A 23,549-nucleotide genomic window follows, 5' to 3' on the forward strand; every position below is an offset into this window, starting at 1 on the left:
TATGGTATGTACACATAGGTTTTTTAAAACTTTGTTCTCTCAAACCTAATTAAATGGAACTGCAAATACAAGCTTTATATGGGAGCGTTCCAGGGATATAACAGTGCCATTGGAAAACTTATGAGCAGCTTTACCAATATATGAGCCACGGTTGTCAGTGGACTTACTGGTTTTCCAGCCCACATAGCAACATATGTTTATTTGTTGGACTCTTATTAGAATTTACATAAGCTTTAACTAGTGTTACATTGAAAAGAAAATTTGGGTGCTGCAACCGATAATTCAGGATGCACTTGGCCGAAAAGTGAAACAGATAGTTTTTACATATTTTTTTTTAATTTAAAATTATTGTGGCTGATGTTTTTGCATTGAAGTCAATGTGGACTCGACTTTGCATGAAAGTCACTAGAGGGCATTTTCGCATATTCATGCACAAAACGCCCTCTAGTGACTTTCATGCAAAGTCTACGTAGTATGCCTACGAGACGCGACTTTGCATGGATGCCTGCGAAACGCGACTTTGCATGGATGCCTACGAGACACGACTTTGCATGGATGCCTGCGAGACGCGACTTTGCATGGATGCCTGCGAGACGCGACTTTGCATGGATGCCTGCGAGACGCGACTTTGCTTGGATTTCTACGAGACGCAACTTTGCATTTCTGATAACATTATATCGGTGCATCCCTAGCTTTAACCATTGGACAGCCAAAAACAACTGTTGCGGTTTGGAGTGGGAAACACAGCAAATACCAGGAGGCCCATATAGTAAACTGGTCAAAAAAGGGCTTGACAGAACATAAAGAGCAGCTTGCAACACCTTGTGCCCCAAACTGGCATCAGAGGAGGCCTCAATATCCACCCCATAAAACTTAACAGTGAACGTGAACAGAAGCAAGGTGGCAGCCTTAAAGGATACGTTAACCTTTTGGACAAATATAATAAATGCACATTTTTTTGCAGGTAAAAAAACGTGCATTTTTGTCCAAAGGAGCCTGGAAAGCACTGCACCAGCGGTCAGTAGATCGCTGATGCCATTTAGGTCTCTTGCAGACCTGTCAGAATATGTGCTTGCTCTACAGGATGTACAGCCAAGCAGATATTCTGACAGGAAGCTTCAATGAACCGCCATGGCGCCCCACAGTGCCGTGGTAGTTCACTGAAAACTACAAGCCCACAGCCACTAAGGCTGTTGGGACTTGCAGTTCATTAATTCGCGGACGCTACAAAGCCCAGTTTGTAGCCCCAGGAAATTACACACTAAACTCATACATCAGATTTCTTGAGACGAGAAGGTCAACAAGGCCAACAGACATCCCCACACTCTGACAAGTAGGGCCACACTTTCATCTGGAAGTGGGATTGAAACCAGACTTGGCTGGATTGGAGGTCCATAACACTAAAGTGCGCTTCAGGCATAGAGCTGAAGATGAGACCTGAAAGGGATGGAAGGAACTTTTCTTAGCTTCAGAAGTTGAAAGTATACCTGCTGGACTGCAATCTCTCTCTTTCTGGAGAATGGGAGTATACACACAAGCACACACTCTCTTTGATGTCTAAGCAATGCAAAATAGGCATGTTCCCACAAAAAGCATCTTCTGGAGCAGCTTCCTGCACAGGCGTTCCACTAACCAGCATTTGAGCCAAGGACCCCTCAAATATGGACATTGAGAAGGCTTATTACAAAGATCTGGCCAAGCAATTTATGCAGTAGCATAAGGCCATGGGTATAAACTCCAGGTGGATCTGTTAAAACAGAGCTAGGGTCTCACTAGGGTCATTTGCTTAGTCCAGACAGCCAGGGGTTGATTTACTAAAACTGAAGAGTGCAAAATCTGGTGCAGCTTAGAAGTCAGCTTCTAACTTCAGCTTGTTCACTTAAGCTTTGACAAAGAAAACCTGGAAGCCGACTGGTTTCTATGCACAGCTGCACCAGATTTTCAACTCTCCATTCTTTCACAAATGTTTGTAGAAGCAGTCTGCATGCCTAGGTGCTTGATTTTATACACCTGTGGCCATGGAGGTGATTGAAACACCTGAATCCAATGATGTGGAGGGGTGTTCCAATACTTTTGGCAATATTATATTTATTAATTTTAATCTTTTTCCCCCTTCCCCCCACGTTTGCAAAGTAAAGTATTCCAGACTCCTACCACACTTCACAAACATACTTGAGTGTTAACTGCCATCTCCAACAAAATGCATTCCACTTCAATCATTTAACTGATACCATGATCCCCTCACTTCCAATTCATCAATATGTTAAGACATTTTCACGTATCAATCATCTCCCTAGTAGTATGGTATCAACTCTTTTGTACAAGGGCTTTCAGAAAATGATGGCAAAAAAGCTTTGATACGTGAGAAGTAGAGGATACCATGGTCTAGGAAAAGCATTAGGTCAGGACTGCTATCTCTATTAATTAGCTATCCCAGCTGGGCAGTGGGTAGGCAGCTGTTAACGTGATCAATGACTTACCTAAATGTCATCTCGACTGATTCGCTTATAAATTACCAGCAAGTGAGACTAATGTACAGGTGCTAATTTATTTAAACTGTTCTCTTCACTTTTACGTAGCATTAGAAACTGCATCTGGCACCTAATGTTAGCTGTCAGTTGTACTTAGTCATGCCTGTTCTAATGACTCTGTTCATTAGAAATGAGCACAAATTATGAAGTATTGTGAAAAATGATACAGCAAACAGAATGGACACAGCAAATCAATTAGAGAAATTTCCTGAAGAATATTCTCCCCTAGCACTAAGAGGACATGCAGGTTTCCGAGCAAGAGCGGAGATAACAATTAAAAAGCAATTGAAGGGAACTTGGCAGCATTATTTATCAATCTGCTTGCATTGCAGAGGTAGATGTTTGCACCGGCAGGTTAAAACTGGGATTAAGCTTTTCCTGGTGTTTTCAGTGGCAGACCTCTGCAGTGTGTGTAAAAAAATTATATATATTGCATATCCAAAATATAATGTGCTTTACTGCAGTTTGCAATTTACCCAGAGATTTTCAAACTGTGATCCAGTATTTATATCCAAACTCCTGAGCATGCATACTTGAAAAAGTGACAACTACTGATAGATGGAGCCCAAAAAGACAAGACACTATAATGGCATGCAGAGTAGCATGTTTCAAGATAAAAGTGGCACTAAACCCCAAACCAAAAATGTAGTATAATGTAGCTTACCAATCCTTGATGTGGTGGCTGCATTAGTTTCCTTTTTTGTTTAGTCTTTATTCTCCACTGTTTTTACCTGGTGATCTGACCAGTAACACGCTTACTGTATTAGAGTGCCTCTATTCTGAAGGAAGGAGCACAGAGGCACATTTGAACAGCAGCACTGTTAATCTGGGGGGGCTAGCAGATTTAGAAACACTAACAAATTGAAGACAAACTCCAGCTCAAACTGTAGTTACCCAAGCAGTTACAGCAAAGTAATTTCCTTTTTGGGTAAATGTTTTAAATTAATAAATAAAAGCTGATCATTGTAAGCACGCTATAAAGAGAAAGTAAAAAAGTGTTGCTGTGAACATACCAAAGGTGAGGCTGTAAATTAAGTCCACGACCTCACTGATTGGCAGTGTGGATCAAGTACCCAATACAAGTGGGTAATAATTAGGCAGGGAAAGAACCAAAAAAAAAGTTCCCGATCACACAAGTGCGTCAAAACGCATTGCAAGTCACACCCTATTGTCCGCAATGGAAGCGATCATAACGGTGTGAATTTGACTCCATTGGAGTCACACCGATTTGGAAAGTTCTACATCAAATTATTAGTAAGCTGCAACTTCATAAATGTTTGCTTTGGGATTTAACCACTTGCCTACTGGGCACATTTACCCCCTTCCTGCCCAGGCCAATTTCCACTTTTTATCGTTGTACTTTCAATGACAATTGCATGGTCATGCAACACTGTACCCATATTAAATTTTTATAATTTTTTTCACACAAATAGAGCTTTCTTTTGGTAGTATTTAATCACAACTGGGTGTTTATTTTTTGCTAAACAAACTAAAAAAGACCGAAAATGTTGAAAACAGGTAATTTTTCTCACTGATGCGTGCTGATGAGGCTGCACTGATAAGACTGCACGGAAAGGCTGCACTGGTCGGCATAGATGAGGCAGCACTGATAGGTGGCAATGATGGGTACTAATAGGTAGAACTGAAGGGCACTAATAGGCAGCACTGATGGGCACTGTTGGGGCTGCACTGATTTTCAGTGTAGATGTCCCCTTTCACACTTGCCAGTTATCGGCAGTACTTTCCTCATGGTATGACAGAATGAGGAAAGTACTGCCAATAACCGGCAAGCGTGTTTACATAGTGATCAGCTGTGTCCGAAGGTGCACGCTGCAGCGGGTGTACGGTTCTGGGAAAACCTCATATGACGCCCTCCCAGAACTGGAAAACCATGCTAAAGCCGAATGACGGTTAGCAAGTGGTTAATAACACTTAAGGTCGTCTGCCTACTTGGACATGTAACACTTGTAGAAAACAGTTTAAAAAAAATCAGAAAAAAAAAGTAAAACATTCTCACTTTACAGTCTGTGCTTCTGGTGAGTTTGATGTTGCTAGACCTTCTCCCAGGACCCAGAGAAAACCGAAGATCTTAAATCGCCAAAAACACTCTTGTGCTGCACTGAAGCAAGATCTGGAATACTTAGCTTTCCCAGGTCCCCAGATGAAGGCACAGTGACTCCATTCCTGTCTACAGGAAGCAGCTGGAAGCCATGGCGTAAAGCATGCAACTTTTATGTGGTTTTTTTTGTAATTGTTGTTTTTTTTAAATGTACCGTCTACATTTGGGGGAATCTATAGGTGGACCCTCACTCACCCCAGGAAGCTTCTGGCGCATTTGTGAGTGTTTGAGCTTTTAGCAGCCAACCCTTCTGCATGCTCTAGCTCCTTTTTAACTGAAGTACAGAACATCTAGATATGCAGGTGAACTTGAAAGAAAAGTACTTCCTTTAAAATAGAAAATTACGAAAGAACACTTTACCACCTTTGCAGTTTTTATTATGAAAAAATCTGGTGCAGCTTAAGGCCCCATTTACACCTGAGCATAGATTCTAGAATCGCAGCAAAACATTCAACATGCTTGTAGTGCCATTATTTCTTAATAGCACCCCAAGCGTAGTGCAATTTTGCCGCGATTGTCATGCAACAAAACACATGAAAATCATGGCAAAACAAGCAGCAACAAAAGAGCCCCACATAGTGTCAAAATTTTGTAAAGAAGCTTCTTTGGCGCATTTGTGTAGTAGAGAGGAGCCCATTCAAAATTAATGGTGCTGCTCCAAAAAATGTGCAAAAATGCGCAATGCTGCAGCGTCGTTTAGGTGTGAATGGGGCCTAACTGCTAAAAATAAGGACCCGCATAATCCAGTCTAAAAACCAAATAAATTCAATAAAATGCCAGTGAAGATGTACTTAACCACCTCCTGTCCGATCGTTGTATATAAACGGCCGGACGGTGGGAGTGCAGGTTCGGGTGCCCGTATATAAACGGCCTCCCCGCACCCTGATTGTGCGTGCTCCCCGGGAGTGCGCAGCACCACGATCCGGTGCCCGCTGTGTCCTCTGGACACAATGCAACACCGATCGTCGGACGAGGTCCCGATCATGTGATCGCTGATTGGCCAATCAGTGATCACATGCAAAGTAGTAAGCAAGATGTCACTTGTGACATCATTACTTACTACGTGTGAAATCTGTGAATGATCACAGAGATCACATGGTACAAGGCTATTCACAACAGCCTTGTACCATGTGACAAGCTGTGACCAATCACAGCTCACTCAGTAGTTCTCAATGGCTGCAAGAATGCAGTCAGAGAGAAGGAGAAATGATTACTTTTACATCCTTTATGGGTGTAAAAGCAATCAGTGTAAAAAACAAAAAAACAAAAATCATCACCCCTCACAAGTAGTACAGTGTCACTATGGTGACACTGTACTGCTAGGGTGACAGTATGTAAAAAAAAAAAATAAAAAAAAAAAAAAATAATAAAACAAATGAAAAAAAAAATGTTTAAAAATTATAAATTTTGGTTATAAACTAATTTGGGTTATTTTTTTTTTTTTTACTAAAAATATAAACTGAATAAATTTTGGTTAAGATTTATGATGAAATACTATTTGCAAAATTGTATAAGAAAAAATTTTTTTTCTAAATTTTTGGACTTTTTAATTTACATAGCAAAAAAAAAAAAAAATCCCAGTGGTGAATAAATACTACCAAAATAAAGCTTTGTCTGTCTCAAAAAAATTAAAAAAAATTCATATGGGTACAGTGTTGCATGACCGCGCAAGTGTCATTCAAAGTGTGATAGCGCTGAAAGCTGAAAATTGGCCTGGACAGGAAGGGGGTAAAAGTGTGGACTGGAAGTGGTTAAACTGACGTCGACATAAATAACGCAAAGTCAGGTGACAGCAGCAAAGTAATAAAATCTTTTAGCTAATGGCAAATGTTAAAAATCAGTTTTCATGCCGTTATGAAGTGCAACTATAATAATGTTTAAAGCTGAAATATACCTTTACCTTCAGTCTTGCACAGATGTAAAGGCTCATCTCCTGAACTGAAATTGCTTACTCTGATTTTACTGCATGCTGTGAGCTTTAACAGCATGCATTAGAAGCTGATCGAGTTTCCTAGTGGGAAGAAGTGAAGCATGATCATACTCTTTCCTCCCTAGCTTTAGGCTCCATGCACACGGGGCGTTTTAATAACGCTGGTAATGTTAGCTGTGTAAAGTCACGGTAAAAACGTGAGTTTTTCAGCGTTTTTGCATTAGTGTTTAGCTGTGTTTTTTCGCGTTTTTAGCGTTAGAGCATTTTTATAGCTAAAAAAACTCCTCTAGAAACCCACTAGTCCTGGGTTTTTTTTTCCAGCCAAAAACACCCCTGCCAAAAAACATTGATTCCAGTCTATGTGTGCATGGACACATAGGATAACATGCTGGGGGGTTTACTGGCTGTAGAAAAAAACCATCAAAAGCCAAAAACAGCAGCTGTAACAGCATCCAGTGTGCATGAGGACTTATTGTCTTTGGCTTGCCTCTTTCATTCACTGAATTTCAATCATGGGGGACTCAGCATCACATGTGGGCATTACCTAGGGTGGTCTGCATGTAAATACAGCCTGCCTAGGAATGCCTTCCCTCTACACTGACATTTTGATATTTGTATAACTCCTCCCAAGGCTGAGGGCTCTTGAGAGGAGTACAGAGTCCAGGATGCTGTGATGTTTTCAGGACGCCAATGCGTGTCCCTCACCCCCTTTCCCCCCAAAGCAGTCCTGATCTGCCCACATTTCATAAAGAAACACAGAGACCCAGCTGTGACATCACTGAGTCTATAATATGCTATTTAATGAAAACTAAAGGTTTTGTTTAAAAAGTCATTAGCATATTAATGAAGGGGAAAAAGGTGAACTAGGGAAGGCAAACTATAAGCAGATTAAATCTCAGATGTAACTAGACTGACACATATCCAATAGAAAACACAAGCATCCTTGTTCCAGAGTACCCAAGGAGTTCTGAATTAAGAGGACTCATTAGGTAGGCTGACAATACGAGTAAGAAAGAATAGGCATCTTGCTTTTAAGTACCTCCTGGCACATTTGGTAAATACAGTACCTGTTGACCCTCCTAGGCACTTACTTTGGGTGAAAATGTTCTCAAAGTGGCATTAAACCCAAAACCATACACAATATATTGCAGCTTACCAATCATTAGATGTGTTGGCTGCATTAGTTTTCTTTTCTTAGGCTTTTTTCAACTGGTGATCTGACTAGTAACACACCTCCTGTATTAGCGTGCCCCCACTCTGGATGAAGGAGCACAGGAGGAAAGGGGGGGGGCAAATTTGGACAGCAGCATTGTCAGTGTAGGTGAAGGGGAGTGTCAGCAGATTTAAATACACTAACACATTAAACCCAAACTCCAGCTAATGCTTTTTATGCAGTTACAGCAAACAGTTTTGTTCCTTTTGAGATAATGGTGTTACAAAAATAAAAGTGGATAATTGTAAGCACCCCTGATAGCGTTGAGTGGTTTGTCTCATCTCTGTGATGGATACATCTGCAGGAGAGCTTGTTCTTTTGAAAAACAACAGACTTGCTGGCAGGATCAGCATATGAAAAAAGAAAAAAATCTTAAAAAATAAAAGCAGCCATAACATCTAAGAAATAGTAAACTGCAATATAATAAATGTTTGCTTTTGGGTCTAATACCACTCTAATTCTGCAGTACAATCACTGAAGCATTGCATGCCTTGCTGCTGCTGTAGTTAGAATTCTGGCACTGTTAATAGCCCTATCAATACATAAAATAGCCAGACCTAGGTTTGCCCACAGCCCCTTAGATTTACAACACATTACTGTGCCTACAGAAACTTAAGGAAATGATGCAAAAGCCCTGACCTGTTGAGTGCTCTTGTAGTTCATTGTTACTTCTTGTAATTCAGTAACTACCTGCCTGTACACAGTATAAGGAGACAGGCAGAAGCCTGGCATTGCACCCGTGATCTGCTGGGTGCAATGCTTTACAAGTGCAGTGTAAAAAAAAAACAAAAACAAAAAAAAAAAAATGCACTTTTTTTTTATCTGCAGAAAGATGTGCATTTATTAATTTTTATTTTACAAAAGGTGAACTTATGCTTAAACGAACACAGCAAAAAAAATAGTGGCACAACTTCATTAATGAAAATGTATTTTTACTTTGCAAAATACACAGTGGTTTGCTAGCGTTCAGTTCTAAAGAATTCTTTAAGTAGGCCCTGGAATAAATACTTGATGGTGCGTGTAATGGAGACTGTACAATAAGACTGTATGTGGCCAGGTTTATGCAGTCTGTAGACTACAGGGAACTGATAGCTGATGGGACTTACACACTGTTAGGACCTGCAGTGATGTTTTCTCCAACATAGCCTACACAAATCTCATAAAAGATTGGTGATTCTCCAAGCCCGCAGTATCAGTCCCTCAGGTTTGCACTCTGTATTTCAGTTGCTGGCAGAGACAGAGTATGTATCCCTCCAAAATACAACGTAGCATACAAGTATCCCCACACACTGTACACAACTCTGATAAATGAAAGACAGACTTCAGCTCAATTCCCTGCCTATCAGTCACGCCCTTTGACATGTTTTACCCGCAATGGCCCAAAGGAGAAGTACAGCCAAAGCTTTTTTAGCTGTACTTCTGTGGATCAAATGATGCAGTTTGTTCTGCACTCCTGTGACCCGTTGGCTGGCGTCACTCAGCTGGTCCATGCTGGGGAAAGATCATGAAGTCAGGATCCACCCCAGAGTCTGGAGCGGCACCTGGCTCAGCCTCTCAGCGAAGCGCTGAGAGCCTGAGCCTGCCACTCCCTGCCCCTCCACAGCTCAGTGCTCCAGTAAGTGTTGGGGGGCTGAGCAGACAGAGGTGACTGACAGTCCTGCTCTCTGCTCAGAGCGGAGAAGAGAACTCAGTGATTTGCGATCATGTGATCGCTGAGTTCTCACCCTAAGAGCCAGCGGAGGACAGAGGCAGTATCGGACCGATGCTGCATCCATCTAGGCAAGTATAAATAAAGAAAATAGAGTCCTACTTCTCTTTTAATCGTACTCTATGATTAAGTCCAAAGTCGGTAAAACATGTCCGAGGGGTGTGACAGATGGGTGGGGCTTGGCGCTGAGGTCTGTCTTTTATTTACTTCACACCAGAGCTGAATACAGTGTGCAGCAATACTTGCATGCTATATTCTAACCCAGTGGTTAAAATTTCGAGTCCAGACCTACCAGCCGGTCACAAAACTTACTCTCCCACCAGTTGCCCTACCCTACCTTGCCCAGGCCCGCCCCCCAACCCCACCCCCGTCCCAAACCCCACCCCTGGTCCGCCGCCAACCATGCCCCCTTAAAGAGTATGAAATTACATTTTTCTTGAATAGTCCAAAATATAAAACTGTACACAGTAATCTATATACCAGCTCCCCTGTACGCCATTATAGTGATATGACATGTATACAGTATGTACAGTCAGGTCCATAAATATTGGGACATCGACACAATTCTAACATTTTGGCTCTATACACCACCACAATGGATTTGAAATAAAACGAACAAGATGTGCTTTAACTGCAGACTGTCAGCTTTAATTTGAGATTATTTACATCCAAATCAGGTGAACGGTGTAGGAATTACAACAGTTTGCATATGTGCCTCCCACTTGTTAAAGGACCAAAAGTAATGGGACACTTGGCTTCTCAGCTGTTCCATGGCCAGGTGTGTGTTATTCCCTCATTATCCCAATTACAATGAGCAGATAAAAGGTCCAGAGTTCATTTCAAGTGTGCTATTTGCATTTGGAATCTGTTGCTGTCAACTCTCAAGATGAGATCCAAAGAGCTGTCACTATTAGTGAAGCGAGCCATCATTAGGCTGAAAAAACAAAACAAACCCATCAGAGAGATAGCAAAAACATTAGGCGTGGCCAAAACAACTGTTTGGAACATTCTTAAAAAGAAGGAACTGTGGTGGATGACCGAAGAATTCTTTCCCTGGTGAAGAAAACACCCTTCTCAACAGTTGGCCAGATCAAGAACACTCTCCAGGAGGTAGGTGTATGTGTGTCAAAGTCAACAATCAAGAGAAGACTTCACCAGAGTGAATACAGAGGGTTCACCACAAGATGTAAACCATTGGTGAGCCTCAAAAACAGGAAGGCCAGATTAGAGTTTGCTAAACGACATCTAAAAAAGCCTTCACAGTTCTGGAACAACATCCTATGGACAGATGAGACCAAGATCAACTTGTACCAGAGTGATGGGAAGAGAAGAGTATGGAGAAGGAAAGGAACTGCTCATGATCCTAAGCATACCACCTCATCAGTGAAGCATGGTGGTGGTAGTGTCATGGCGTGGGCATGTATGGCTGCCAGTAGAACTGGTTCTCTTGTATTTATTGATGATGTGACTGCTGACAAAAGCAGCAGGATGAATTCTGAAGTGTTTCGGGCAATATTATCTGCTCATACACAGCCAAATGCTACAGAACTCATTGGACGCCGCTTCACAGTGCAGATGGACAATGACCCAAAGCATACTGCAAAAGCAACCAAAGAGTTTTTTAAGGGAAAGAAGTGGAATGTTATGCAATGGCCAAGTCAATCACCTGACCTGAATCCGATTGAGCATGCATTTCACTTGCTGAAGACAAAACTGAAGGGAAAATTCCCCAAGAACAAGCAGGAACTGAAGACAGTTGCAGTAGAGGCCTGGCAGAGCATCACCAGGGAGGAAACCCAGCGTCTGGTGATGTCTATGCGTTCCAGACTTCAGGCTGTAATTGACTGCAAAAGATTTGCAACCAAGTATTAAAAAGTGAAAGTTTGATTTATGATTATTATTCTGTCCCATTACTTTTGGTCCCTTAACAAGTGGGAGGCACATATGCAAACTGTTGTAATTCCTTCACCGTTCACCTGATTTGGATGTAAATACCCTCAAATTAAAGCTGACAGTCTGCAGTTAAAGCACATCTTGTTCATTTCACTTCAAATCCATTGTGGTGGTGTATAGAGCCAAAAATGTTAGAATTGTGTCGATGCCCCAATATTTATGGACCTGACTGTATATCCCAGCTCCCCTGTACTCCATTATAGTGATATGACATGTATACAGTATGTATATCCCAGCTCCCCTGTACTCCATTATAGTGATATGACATGTATACAGTAATGTATATCCCAGCTCCCCTGTACTCCATTATAGTGATATGACATGTATACAGTAATGTATATCCCCCCTCCCCTGTACTCCATTATAGTGATATGACATGTATACAGTAATGTATCTCCCAGCTCCCCTGTACTCCATTATAGTGATATGACATGTATACAGTAATGTATATCCCAGCTCCCCTGTACTCCATTATAGTGATATGACATGTATACAGTAATGTATTTCCCAGCTCCCCTGTACTCCATTATAGTGATATGACATGTATACAGTAATGTATATCCCCCCTCCCCTGTACTCCATTATAGTGATATGACATGTATACAGTAATGTATATCCCAGCTCCCCTGTACTCCATTATAGTGATATGACATGTATACAGTATGTATATCCCAGCTCCCCTGTACTCCATTATAGTGATATGACATGTATACAGTAATGTGTATCCCAGCTCCCCTGTACTCCATTATAGTGATATGACATGTATACAGTAATGTATATCCCAGCTCCCCTGTACTCCATTATAGTGATATGACATGTATACAGTATGTATATCCCAGCTCCCCTGTACTCCATTATAGTGATATGACATGTATACAGTAATGTATTTCCCAGCTCCCCTGTACTCCATTATAGTGATATGACATGTATACAGTAATGTATATCCCAGCTCCCCTGTACTCTATTATAGTGATATGACATGTATACAGTAATGTATATCCCAGCTCCCCTGTACTCCATTATAGTGATATGACATGTATACAGTAATGTATATCCCAGCTCCCCTGTACTCCATTATAGTGATATGACATGTATACAGTATGTATATCCCAGCTCCCCTGTACTCCATTATAGTGATATGACATGTATACAGTAATGTATATCCCAGCTCCCCAGTACTCCATTATAGTGATATGACATGTACACAGTAATGTCTATCCCAGCTCCCCTGTACTCCATTATAGTGATATGACATGTATACAGTAATGTGTATCCCAGCTCCCCTGTACTCCATTATAGTGATATGACATGTATACAGTATGTATATCCCCCCTCCCCTGTACTCCATTATAGTGATATGACATGTATACAGTAATGTATATCCCAGCTCCCCTGTACTCCATTATAGTGATATGACATGTATACAGTAATGTATATCCCAGCTCCCCTGTACTCCATTATAGTGATATGACATGTATACAGTAATGTATATCCCAGCTTCCCCGTACTCCATTATAGTGATATGACATGTATACAGTAATGTGTATCCCAGCTCCCCCGTACTCCATTATAGTGATATGACATGTATACAGTAATGTATATCCCAGCTCCCCCGTACTCCATTATAGTGATATGACATGTATACAGTAATGTGTATCCCAGCTCCCCCGTACTCCATTATACTGATATGACATGTATACAGTATGTATACCCCAGCTCCCCTGTACTCCATTATAGTGATATGACATGTATACAGTAATGTATATCCCAGCTCCCCCGTACTCCATTATAGTGATATGACATGTATACAGTAATGTGTATCCCAGCTCCCCCGTACTCCATTATACTGATATGACATGTATACAGTAATGTATATCCCAGCTCCCCTGTACTCCATTATAGTGATATGACATGTACACAGTAATGTATATCCCAGCTCCCCAGTACTCCATTATAGTGATATGACATGTTGTATACAGTACTTACTGTGTCCCCCCCAGAGTCCCCCGTGGCGGTGGAGAGGGCGTCTCCTCTCAGGGTAGGAGAGTGGACCTCTCCTGTACCTGTCCCCTTGGCGGCGGTGCCGCAGAAATCGGAAACTGGAAGTTATAAACCAGAACTTGGCTTCACAACGAGGCTTTGAGCGCAGGTGCAGTCGCTCCATGCTTCATCTGTGCTCGCAGCCGCTCGCCAGAGGAATTTCTCCTCGCATTTGGCGAGCGGCGTTTTCAAGCCCTGTTCTAACCAACACATGTAGTGAAATTCCTATTCCCCTTTAATTCATATAAAGTAAGTGATCAGCAGTAACCACTTAAAACTTTCATTATCTTTTTGACTGGAGTATCAATAAAATAATAATAGCCCTGTAGATGTGCCTAATTTTTTATACAAATCAGTACTGGTATACTTAAAAAAACACACAAAGTCAGTAAAACACACAAACCCAAATTATTGCCTTGTTCACAGAACTGAAGGGAGGACATGGTCATAAAAGACAATGGTGAAAAACAGTTCTCATGATTACAGGGTAACAAAATGAATGAGAAGCTTTTAGATCACTTAAAAATGTACATTACACAGAATAATGCTTTGTATACCATTCAACTTTTAAAAAAGGGAATCTTGAAACTTAGCTTCAAATAAAACATTTACTGTAACACTGCCTAGAAGGTTTAAAAAAATATATTTAATACTAAAATACAAAAGTTTATTTATATGAACTGATATCTCCCAATGACAGGAAGCATCACATTGATGAATGGACTACATGTCAGTCTGCCTAATTACTGGTGTTTCCATGGTGACCATCTGACAATATGCTAACCCTGCATTTATCACCAAAAAATGTTGGTCTTTAAAAAAAAAAAAAAAAAAAAAAAAAAAAAAAGATTTTCTAGAATGGCAGAAATATAGCACGATACAGCCAATGCATTAAAATATTTTACAATCCAAGGTGTGCTTTTTACACAGTGACATGGCAAAGCCATGAAGGGGGATTTGATTTGGCCATTCTAATATACGACATTCTAATATAAACAGCATTATCCCGACAGTTTGATTAAAATTCACACTGATTTGGGACAGTTACACCAGAGTTAAAGGGTTTTCAGTATAAAGCTACACATTAAATTACTTTTCCAACAGAACTATACTTACATCAATATCCTCTTGGGTAAAAGTCTCTAGATCCTCTCCCATCATGTTGGCTAAATGTCTCTTTCCAATGTTGAACTCTTCAATCTGTTTTTTAATAAAAGCCTCTGTGTACTTTTCGGGACCTGAGGCTCGAACATTTTTCATCTGTGCTGCATAACTGGTATGTATTAGTCGAGAAACCTATGCCAAAAACAGGGGAGGCAAGTTGGAAATAGGAAAATATTAATCAAATTTTTGGAAAAAATAGAAAAACATAAGCAAAATACAACAAACTAAAATATTTCTAACAAAAGGAAATACAGGTAAAGCAATGAGATGCATTCATCAAATTTGAACTGCAGGCAAACTTATTTACATAGTTGAAACAATTGTACTTTATGCAAATGGTTTTATCAGCAAACGTATATGAAATTCTGTTTAGCTAGGCTTGTGATCCAGCCATCCAGAATCCTGTGACTGATCAGACTTTCCCCCATTCACAGATCAGTTTGCAAGCAGTGTATTCGGTGAAAGAGCTTTTTTCAATGGAGGAGATGGAAGGAGGTGAGTGTTCGTGTCATATCATCTGTACTACTATTCTGCCTGAAGACCCGAAGCTGTTAATCATAAGTGCTGAAGTTCAGAGCCAGGACAATGATAAACAGTCCTTTAGAGAAGATGATCTCTCCAGGATCTGGCTGCCTACACAACATAGGACATACTTCCGACAGGTAACTGTTGTGACTAAAGCTGGAAAGTTTTTTTTTTCAGCTAAACTTCAGCTTTAAAACCTTATTTTAGTAAAAAATAAAAAAAAAACAAAAACAAACACCACACAAAGAACGGTACTTACCGTACTTTCCGCTCCATAAGACGCACTTTTTTCCCCCCAAAAAAAGCGGGGAAAATGTCAGTTCGTCTTATGGAGCGGCCGGTCCGGTATTCCCACCACCGTCGTGTCAGAATACCAGGCCGGCCGCACGTCTCTTCTCTGCAGTAGAATCTTACCTGTTCCTCGGTCCAATGAGGTCTTCCCGCGCCGATATCTTTAGTGTGGGCTCTCGGGTGTGACAACCGGGTGCCCAGTGCGCATGCGCGAGAAACGCTGTGCTTTGTGAATGGTACGGCATCTTCTGGGACACAACAGGTCCCAGAAGACGCTGGACCAATCATAAAGCGCAGCGCTTCTCGTGCATGCACATGCTATCAGCTGGGTGCCCACACTAAAGGGAGGACAACTGTCAAATTCAGGTACCTGCTCCCCCTCCCTCCCCAAAGGTCCGCAGTCTCTGGTGGTCATCTCCTGTAGTACGTCCGCAGTCTCTGGTCATCGCCTGTAGTACGTCCGCAGTCTCTGGTCATCTCCTGTAGTACGTCCGCAGTCTCTGGTCATCGCCTGTAGTACGTCCGCAGTCTCTGGTCATCGCCTGTAGTACGTCCGCAGTCTCTGGTCATCGCCTGTAGTACGTCCGCAGTCTCTGGTCATCGCCTGTAGTACGTCCGCAGTCTCTGGTCATCGCCTGTAGTACGTCCGCAGTCTCTGGTGGTCATCTCCTGTAGTACGTCCGCAGTCTCTGGTGGTCATCTCCTGTACTGTGTCCGCAGTCCCTGGTGGTCATCTCCTGTACTGTGTCCGCAGTCCCTGGTGGTCATCTCCTGTACTGTGTCCGCAGTCCCTGGTGGTCATCTCCTGTACTGTGTCCGCAGTCCCTGGTGGTCATCTCCTGTAGTACGTCCGTAGTCTCTGGTGGTCATCTCCTGTAGTACGTCCGCAGTCTCTGGTGGTCATCTCCTGTAGTACGTCCGCAGTCTCTGGTGGTCATCTCCTGTAGTACGTCCGCAGTCTCTGGTCATCTCCTGTAGTACGTCCGCAGTCTCTGGTCATCTCCTGTAGTACGTCCGCAGTCTCTGGTCATCTCCTGTACTAGGTCCGCAGTCTCTGGTCATCTCCTGTAGTACGTCCGCAGTCTCTGGTCATCGCCTGTAGTACGTCCGCAGTCTCTGGTCATCTCCTGTACTATGTCCGCAGTCTCTGGTCATTTCCTGTACTAGGTCCGCAGTCTCTGGTCATTTCCTGTACTAGGTCCGCAGTCTCTGGTCATCTCCTGTACTAGGTCCGCAGTCTCTGGTCATCTCCTGTACTAGGTCCGCAGTCTCTGGTCATCTCCTGTACTAGGTCCGCAGTCTCTGGTCATCTCCTGTACTATGTCCGCAGTCTCTGGTCATCTCCTGTACTATGTCCGCAGTCTCTGGTCATCTCCTGTACTATGTCCGCAGTCTCTGGTCATCTCCTGTACTATGTCCGCAGTCTCTGGTCATCTCCTGTACTATGTCCGCAGTCTCTGGTCATCTCCTGTACTATGTCCGCAGTCTCTGGTCATCTCCTGTACTGTGTCCGCAGTCTCTGGTCATCTCCTGTACTGTGTCCGCAGTCTCTGGTCATCTCCTGTACTGTGTCCGCAGTCTCTGGTCATCTCCTGTACTGTGTCCGCAGTCTCTGGTCATCTCCTGTACTGTGTCCGCAGTCTCTGGTCATCTCCTGTACTGTGTCCGCAGTCTCTGGTCATCTCCTGTACTGTGTCCGCAGTCTCTGGTCATCTCCTGTACTGTGTCCGCAGTCTCTGGTCATCTCCTGTACTGTGTCCGCAGTCTCTGGTCATCTCCTGTACTATGTCCGTAGTCTCTGGTCATCTCCTGTACTGTGTCCGCAGTCTCTGGTCATCTCCTGTACTATGTCCGCAGTCTCTGGTCATCTCCTGTACTATGTCCGCAGTCTCTGGTCATCTCCTGTACTGTGTCCGCAGTCTCTGGTCATCTCCTGTACTATGTCCGCAGTCTCTGGTCATCTCCTGTACTATGTCTGCAGTCCATTGGTTCAGAATATTTTTTTTCTTGTTTTCCGCCACTAAAACCTAGGTGCATCTTAAGGTCAGGTGCGTCTTATGGAGCGAAAAATACGGTACGTTCAATGTGATGTGTTGCTTCTACTGCTCTATGGAGGGCTCTATGGTTAATAGCTTTGTTGGAATATGACATGGAACTGTATTGTTATCTTTCCAAAAGGTGAACTTATCCTTTAGATCATCACTAAGCCCAGTAAGGCCCCAAGCACACAGGATGTTTGCCCATCCTTCCTACAGTAGACGCCTTTTCCCCTGGCAGCAGTGTTTTGGAAGAAAAAAACGCTTAACACATGCAAATGCATCTAGACGTGTTAGCCATGTTTAGAGTTGTATACTTTCCATAAATTTTGAAGCAATGGGAAAAAAAATGTTCCCGTTTTTTTTTTCCCCAAAAAAAGGAAATTTACGGAAAAATAAAAAAAAAATTCTGTGTGTAGTTTTTCAAACTGAAAGTACTTTTGTCACACTGGGAATGTGAAATGTAGTGTATATAAAAGTATTATGTTTGAAATAAAAGTATAGCTTAATAAGTAGATAAACTAAACTTGCTTTTAAACATTTTATTACAAATGGAATAGCAAAGACTGTATATGTTGACAAAACAAATTTACCTTCTTACCTGTCAATTAAGGCCCGAGAGGAGGACAGAAACTATCATAGACGGCAAGAGTCTCCAAATTTTACTATCAAAGAGCCAGCTTACTGTCTTATAAACTTCAGGTGGGATGGACCTTGGCCAGAGGGGGTAGAAAATGCCACTGGGAGTAAACAATGCCTCAGAGGCTTGGTAGTCAGCGGAATTGCATAGACCCTGTGGTCAGTAGTCATTGGTATTATTGAGAGCAATAGTGCCCCATTGCTGGTGTCAGTGGAAAGAATACTGCCCACTATTGGTGTCAATGAAAGGATTAGTGCCCCATCATTTGGGTCAGTAGGAGGAATAGTACCCCATTGTTGGTGTCAGTGGGATGAATAGTGCCCCATCATTGAAGTCAAGAGCAGAAATTTTGCCCCAGTTTGTTGTGCCTCATCATTATTGTCAGTGAGAGGAAAGGAGCCTCAAGGGCCAGATAAAGGCAAGCAAATGGCCGTATCTGGCCCACAGTTTGGAGACTACTGATCTACTATATTCCATCCAGGAGCAGACTGACCATTTGGAAACTCGGGCACCGCCCGAGGGCCCGGGGGTTCAGTAGGGGGCCCCATGAGATGCCCCTGGTACCTTTTTCATAGGCTTTTTTGAGTTTGGCCAAGGACACAGGGGCCCATGATCGCCTATTGCACGGGGGCCCGATGAGTTGTCAGTCCACCCCTGATCCCATCAACCAATTGCAGGAGGTAGAAGATGGAGCCCGCAAACAAACTGGGGCCTTTTCCCTGCAGTGCCCCCTAGTAGCAGAAATGCATATGTCTCTTGTTTGAGAACTGCATTGCGAAGTACAGTGATAATTGGATTTGCTTGTCTTCAGCTGAGAGACCTTTACATAGAGTCTCAGATACTTATTAAGGTCTTCATGTTATATAGTTTGAATACCATGTCATAGATATTTATCATTGTAAAAGAACATATTGTACATTTGTTTTTCATTTCCAGAAAAAAAAACAAAAAGCAGCACGTTTTTTTCCTTTTTTTCCCCAGATTTTGCCATCTCTAGGCACGTTTACACACATGAAGCATTGGCAGTGGTTTTTCTCCCTGCCTGTAAACACCTATGTGTGCATGGACACTAAGAGAAACATATGATCTAAAGATTGAAAATGTAGCAGCAAGATAACGGGAAGTTTGCAAACCCTATGTAGACCAGTGCACAAGAGACAGATATCTTTGTTGCATCTAAAGTCAAGCCATTGCAGAGAATTTTTTCATCCTATACACTGGAACTTCTAAAAAGGATCTCAACCACAGTCCTCACATTAAAAGACAAGCAAACATGCTGTGGAGACATTCAGTCGTTTCCAGAAGGTAGGACTTCCAGGTGCCCGCCAAGTATCTCTCCATTCGCTGCCAGTGCAAATATCCCATGCTGCCAAATACACATCAGTTTACTTGTTTGCTTGCCCTCAAATGCATTTTATTTAATTTTGTTATTTCTCCTAATTTTTATCCTGTAAGCTTGTCCTTCTCTTACTTAAAATTTCTTTTGTACTAGAAGCATTCTCCAACCTATCAAGGCCATACAAAAAACACTCAATGAACTGTAAAGTCAGTTTTTCTTTAGCAACACTCCAATGGAAAAATGTCCGGACTTGCGACACCAATCTGCGTATTTCGTGGGTTGTAAGTGGAAGAAAGCAGCTACATGCTCAGGGATTTATAAAGCGCCAATTCACAAACACACACCATTTTCTCATTATGCAGCTATTGCCTGGGAGCGCAGCTACTGCAGACTGTGAGCTTAGGCTTCCAGAACAACTGGATCTGTTTTACTGGGAGCATGTGCTTCACATTTATCTTTCCTGGACTCCAGAAAGATACTCAGTTCCACATGGCAGAGGACTGCTCTGCACTCAAAAACATTCACGGTGTGGCATGCATTTCTAAGCAATTTTTTTTCCAAGTTAAGGTTTTCGATCTGTGACTTTACATGAAGTTTAATATAAACATAGGATTACACTGGAGTAATAATCTAGATGATGAGCTTCTAAATACATAGAAGAAATACATAAATCACTGCTCTTTTACCTGTTTGCTGTCCATTCAATTCCAAATTGTGCAAAGCACACACAGGCAGCAAGGAGACTGAAACAACTTTTTCTGTTACAGTTAGGAATACAGTAGTGCCATCTCCCCTCACAGTCTGTCAACGTGACAGAAAGGAGAAGTAGCCAACTGCTAAAGTCAGTCCTCTGCTCTTTCCTCCTGTCAGCCTGTTTCTTGTTAGAACATCTGCATGCAACACACTTGATTGGCTCCCAGTGCTGCCTCTCTCAGTCTAAACTGCTGTGCAGGGATCCCAAAATGCCTATACTGAGACATATTCGAATACACTGATTGAATTCAACAAATAAATTTAATAGTTTATTTATGAATTGGTATCTATTATAGCTCAGCTTCTGGAAATGTTGGCTGATTTGTCAAACATAGATTATTAACCACTTTCCTACAAAATTTTTTTTACCCGTTAGCGCACATTAAAATGCACATTACATTACAGGCCTGAAAAGTAGTCAAAACCCCAACTATTATAGAAGTTTGGAAAAGCAAACACTTACATTGGTGGTGGCTGCATTTATTTTTTCGTCACATGATAATAGTGAATTTATTTACCAAACACATATTTTCAATAAAAACATTAAAGTTAATTTTAGTGCACACAAACAATTTATTATTATATTACGTAATGTTTGGTAAAATATAAAAGATGAAGTTAAAATAAAATAAAACTCTTGTGAGCCACCAATTAATTTTAAAATAGGTTCGTCAGCACCAAACACATACTCATCCAATGTGCATGAAAATTCAATATTACAATAGTGCCGCGCTCCTAATTATTATTAATAACATCGTATTAAATATCAGAAAAAATTATTTTAAATTAGGTCCATCTAATAGTGTATTACACAATATATATTAATAATAAAGTGCAACCATAAGTGACAATAAAGTGAAAATAACAATCAATATTCAATGTGCATAAAAAAATAAATATAAACATGATTGATGGTAAATAAATGATGAATAAATCAGTCTCTGGTGATACACGTGAAAATTCCCAAGTGATGTTAGCTCCAATTCCCAGTGACTTGAATAATAATCTTATTATGCGCTCACCTCATACAAAGCCTATGAATAGGCTAAAACAGCTTGTGTTCCCCAAATGGAACCATATCCTTAAATTGCACCGTAGCAGTAATGGTGGTTACTCCTTAACAACGTGGCAGTAATGGTGGTTACTCCTGCAACGTGGCTCTCCTCTCCTGCCACTATCCCCGGTGCAATTTAAGGATATAGTTCCATTTGGGGAACACAAGCTGTGACCATGCTTGATCAGCTTCTCTCCCACCCACAGCAACTGGGGACAACAGCTCTGAACCCAGAAGTGAGGTGATATAGGTATTTTCTGATTATTCAGAGGGGGATCAACAGATGTTTGCGGACACCCCTCCCTTCCCCCTCTGTTCCACCTGCCATGCTGGTCCTGGGCTTGCAAGTGGGAGAGCAGATTCCAGGATGCATGGTAGTTTGAGGGGGTGTGGTATCACATCCACCAGAAAGCTGACAGTCAGCTTGTCAAATGTAAACACAGTAGCAGCTGCTATAGCAGTAAAGAGTGTTTAACCCTTTTGCTGCCATCCTATGGACCTAACAGCCACCAAGATTGTGTGTACATCTGACAAGCAGACTCCTGCCTGTCAGACTGAAGCAATGGGGTTGCTGTGCTGCTGCTGATTGCTTCTACACACCCTATTGCTTCTACAACTCCCTCCTCACTGGCCTGCCTCGCCACAGGCTATCCCTGCTTCAGTCGATCCTGAATACGGCAGCCAGACTCATTCACCTTACCAACCGCTCCATTTCCCCCCTCTGCCAATCCCTCCACTGGCTTCCGATTGCACAACGGATCAAATTCAAAATCCTAACACTGACGTACAAAGCTGTCCACCATACTGCCCCAAACTACATCACTGACCTAATATCCAAGTACCACCCAACACGCACTCTCCGCTCCTCACAAGACCTCCTTCTCTCTAGTTCCCTGGTCTCCTTCTCCCATGCCCACCTCCAGGACTTCTCCAGGGCATCACCCATACTCTGGAACTCCATACCCCAACCCATCAGACTATCACCTACTCTCCTCTCCTTTAGGTGCACCCTGAAAACCCATCTCTTCAGGGAAGCCTACCCCACCCCCTGCTAATTACTGACCTCCTTCACTCTTCCTACCACTCCATCCCCCACAGCTATCTCCTCCTGTACCACTATCCCCTCCCTCCTAGATTGTAAGCTCCAAGGAGCAGGGCCCTCGAACCCCTCGTGTATCACATTGTATTGGTATTGTTCTGTCACATGTTCTGTCTCCCTTTATAACAGTGGTTCTCAACCTTTCTAACGCCGCGACCCCTTAATACAGTTCCTCATGTTGTGGTGACCCCCAACCATAAAATTATTTTCGTTGCTACTTCATAACTGTAATTTTGCAGTAGGAGGAATAGTGCCCCGTCATTGGTATCAGTGGGAGGAATAGTGCCCCGTCATTGGTGTCAGCGGGAGGAATAGTGCCCCCTTCATTGGTGTCAGCGGGAGGAATAGTGCCCCCTTCATTGGTGTCAGCGGGAGGAATAGTGCCCCGTCATTGGTGTCAGTGGGAGGAATAGTGCCCCGTCATTGGTGTCAGTGGGAGGAATAGTGCCCCGTCATTGGTGTCAGTGGGAGGAATAGTGCCCCGTCATTGGTGTCAGTGGGAGGAATAGTGCCCCGTCATTGGTGTCAGTGGGAGGAATAGTGCCCCGTCATTGGTGTCAGTGGGAGGAATAGTGCCCCGTCATTGGTATCAGTGGGAGGAATAGTGCCCCATCATTGGTGTCAGTGGGAGGAATAGTGTCCCATCATTGGTGTCAGTGGGAGGAATAGTGCCCCCTTCATTGGTGTCAGCGGGAGGAATAGTGCCCCGTCATTGGTGTCAGTGGGAGGAATAGTGCCCCGTCATTGGTGTCAGTGGGAGGAATAGTGCCCCGTCATTGGTGTCAGTGGGGGGAGGAATAGTGCCCCATCCTTGGTGTCAGTGGGGGGAATAGTGCCCCGTCATTGGTGTCAGTGGGAGGAATAGTGCCTCGTCATTGGTGTCAGTGGGAGGAATAGTGCCCCGTCATTGGTATCAGTGGGAGGAATAGTGCCCCATCATTGGTGTCAGTGTGAGGAATAGTGTCCCATCATTGGTGTCAGTGGGAGGAATAGTGTCCCATCATTGGTATCAGTGGGAGGAATAGTGTCCCATCATTGGTATCAGTGGGAGGAATAGTGTCCCATCATTGGTATCAGTGGGAGGAATAGTGCCCCATCATTGGTGTCAGTGGGAGGAATAGTGCCCCATCATTGGTGTCAGTGGGAGGAATAGT

The 23,549-nt window shown here is 42.6% G+C and overlaps 1 protein-coding gene across 2 annotated transcripts in view; it reads right to left on the reverse strand.

Moving 5' to 3' along the window:
- MRPS9 (mitochondrial ribosomal protein S9) overlaps positions 1-23,549 on the reverse strand; it is a 115,184-nt gene that overhangs the window by 74,409 nt on the left and 17,226 nt on the right. For both annotated transcript variants that reach the window (XM_089681242.1, XM_089681241.1), the window contains exon 2: positions 14,611-14,790. In XM_089681242.1, coding sequence (XP_089537368.1) covers positions 14,611-14,790 — 180 coding nt within the window. The remainder of the gene's footprint in view (positions 1-14,610; positions 14,791-23,549) is intronic.

This window comes from Staurois parvus, unplaced genomic scaffold, assembly GCF_062004578.1.
Source record: "Staurois parvus isolate SC_StPar_1 unplaced genomic scaffold, SC_StPar_1.0 ptg000262l, whole genome shotgun sequence".
Taxonomy (NCBI): domain Eukaryota; kingdom Metazoa; phylum Chordata; class Amphibia; order Anura; family Ranidae; genus Staurois; species Staurois parvus.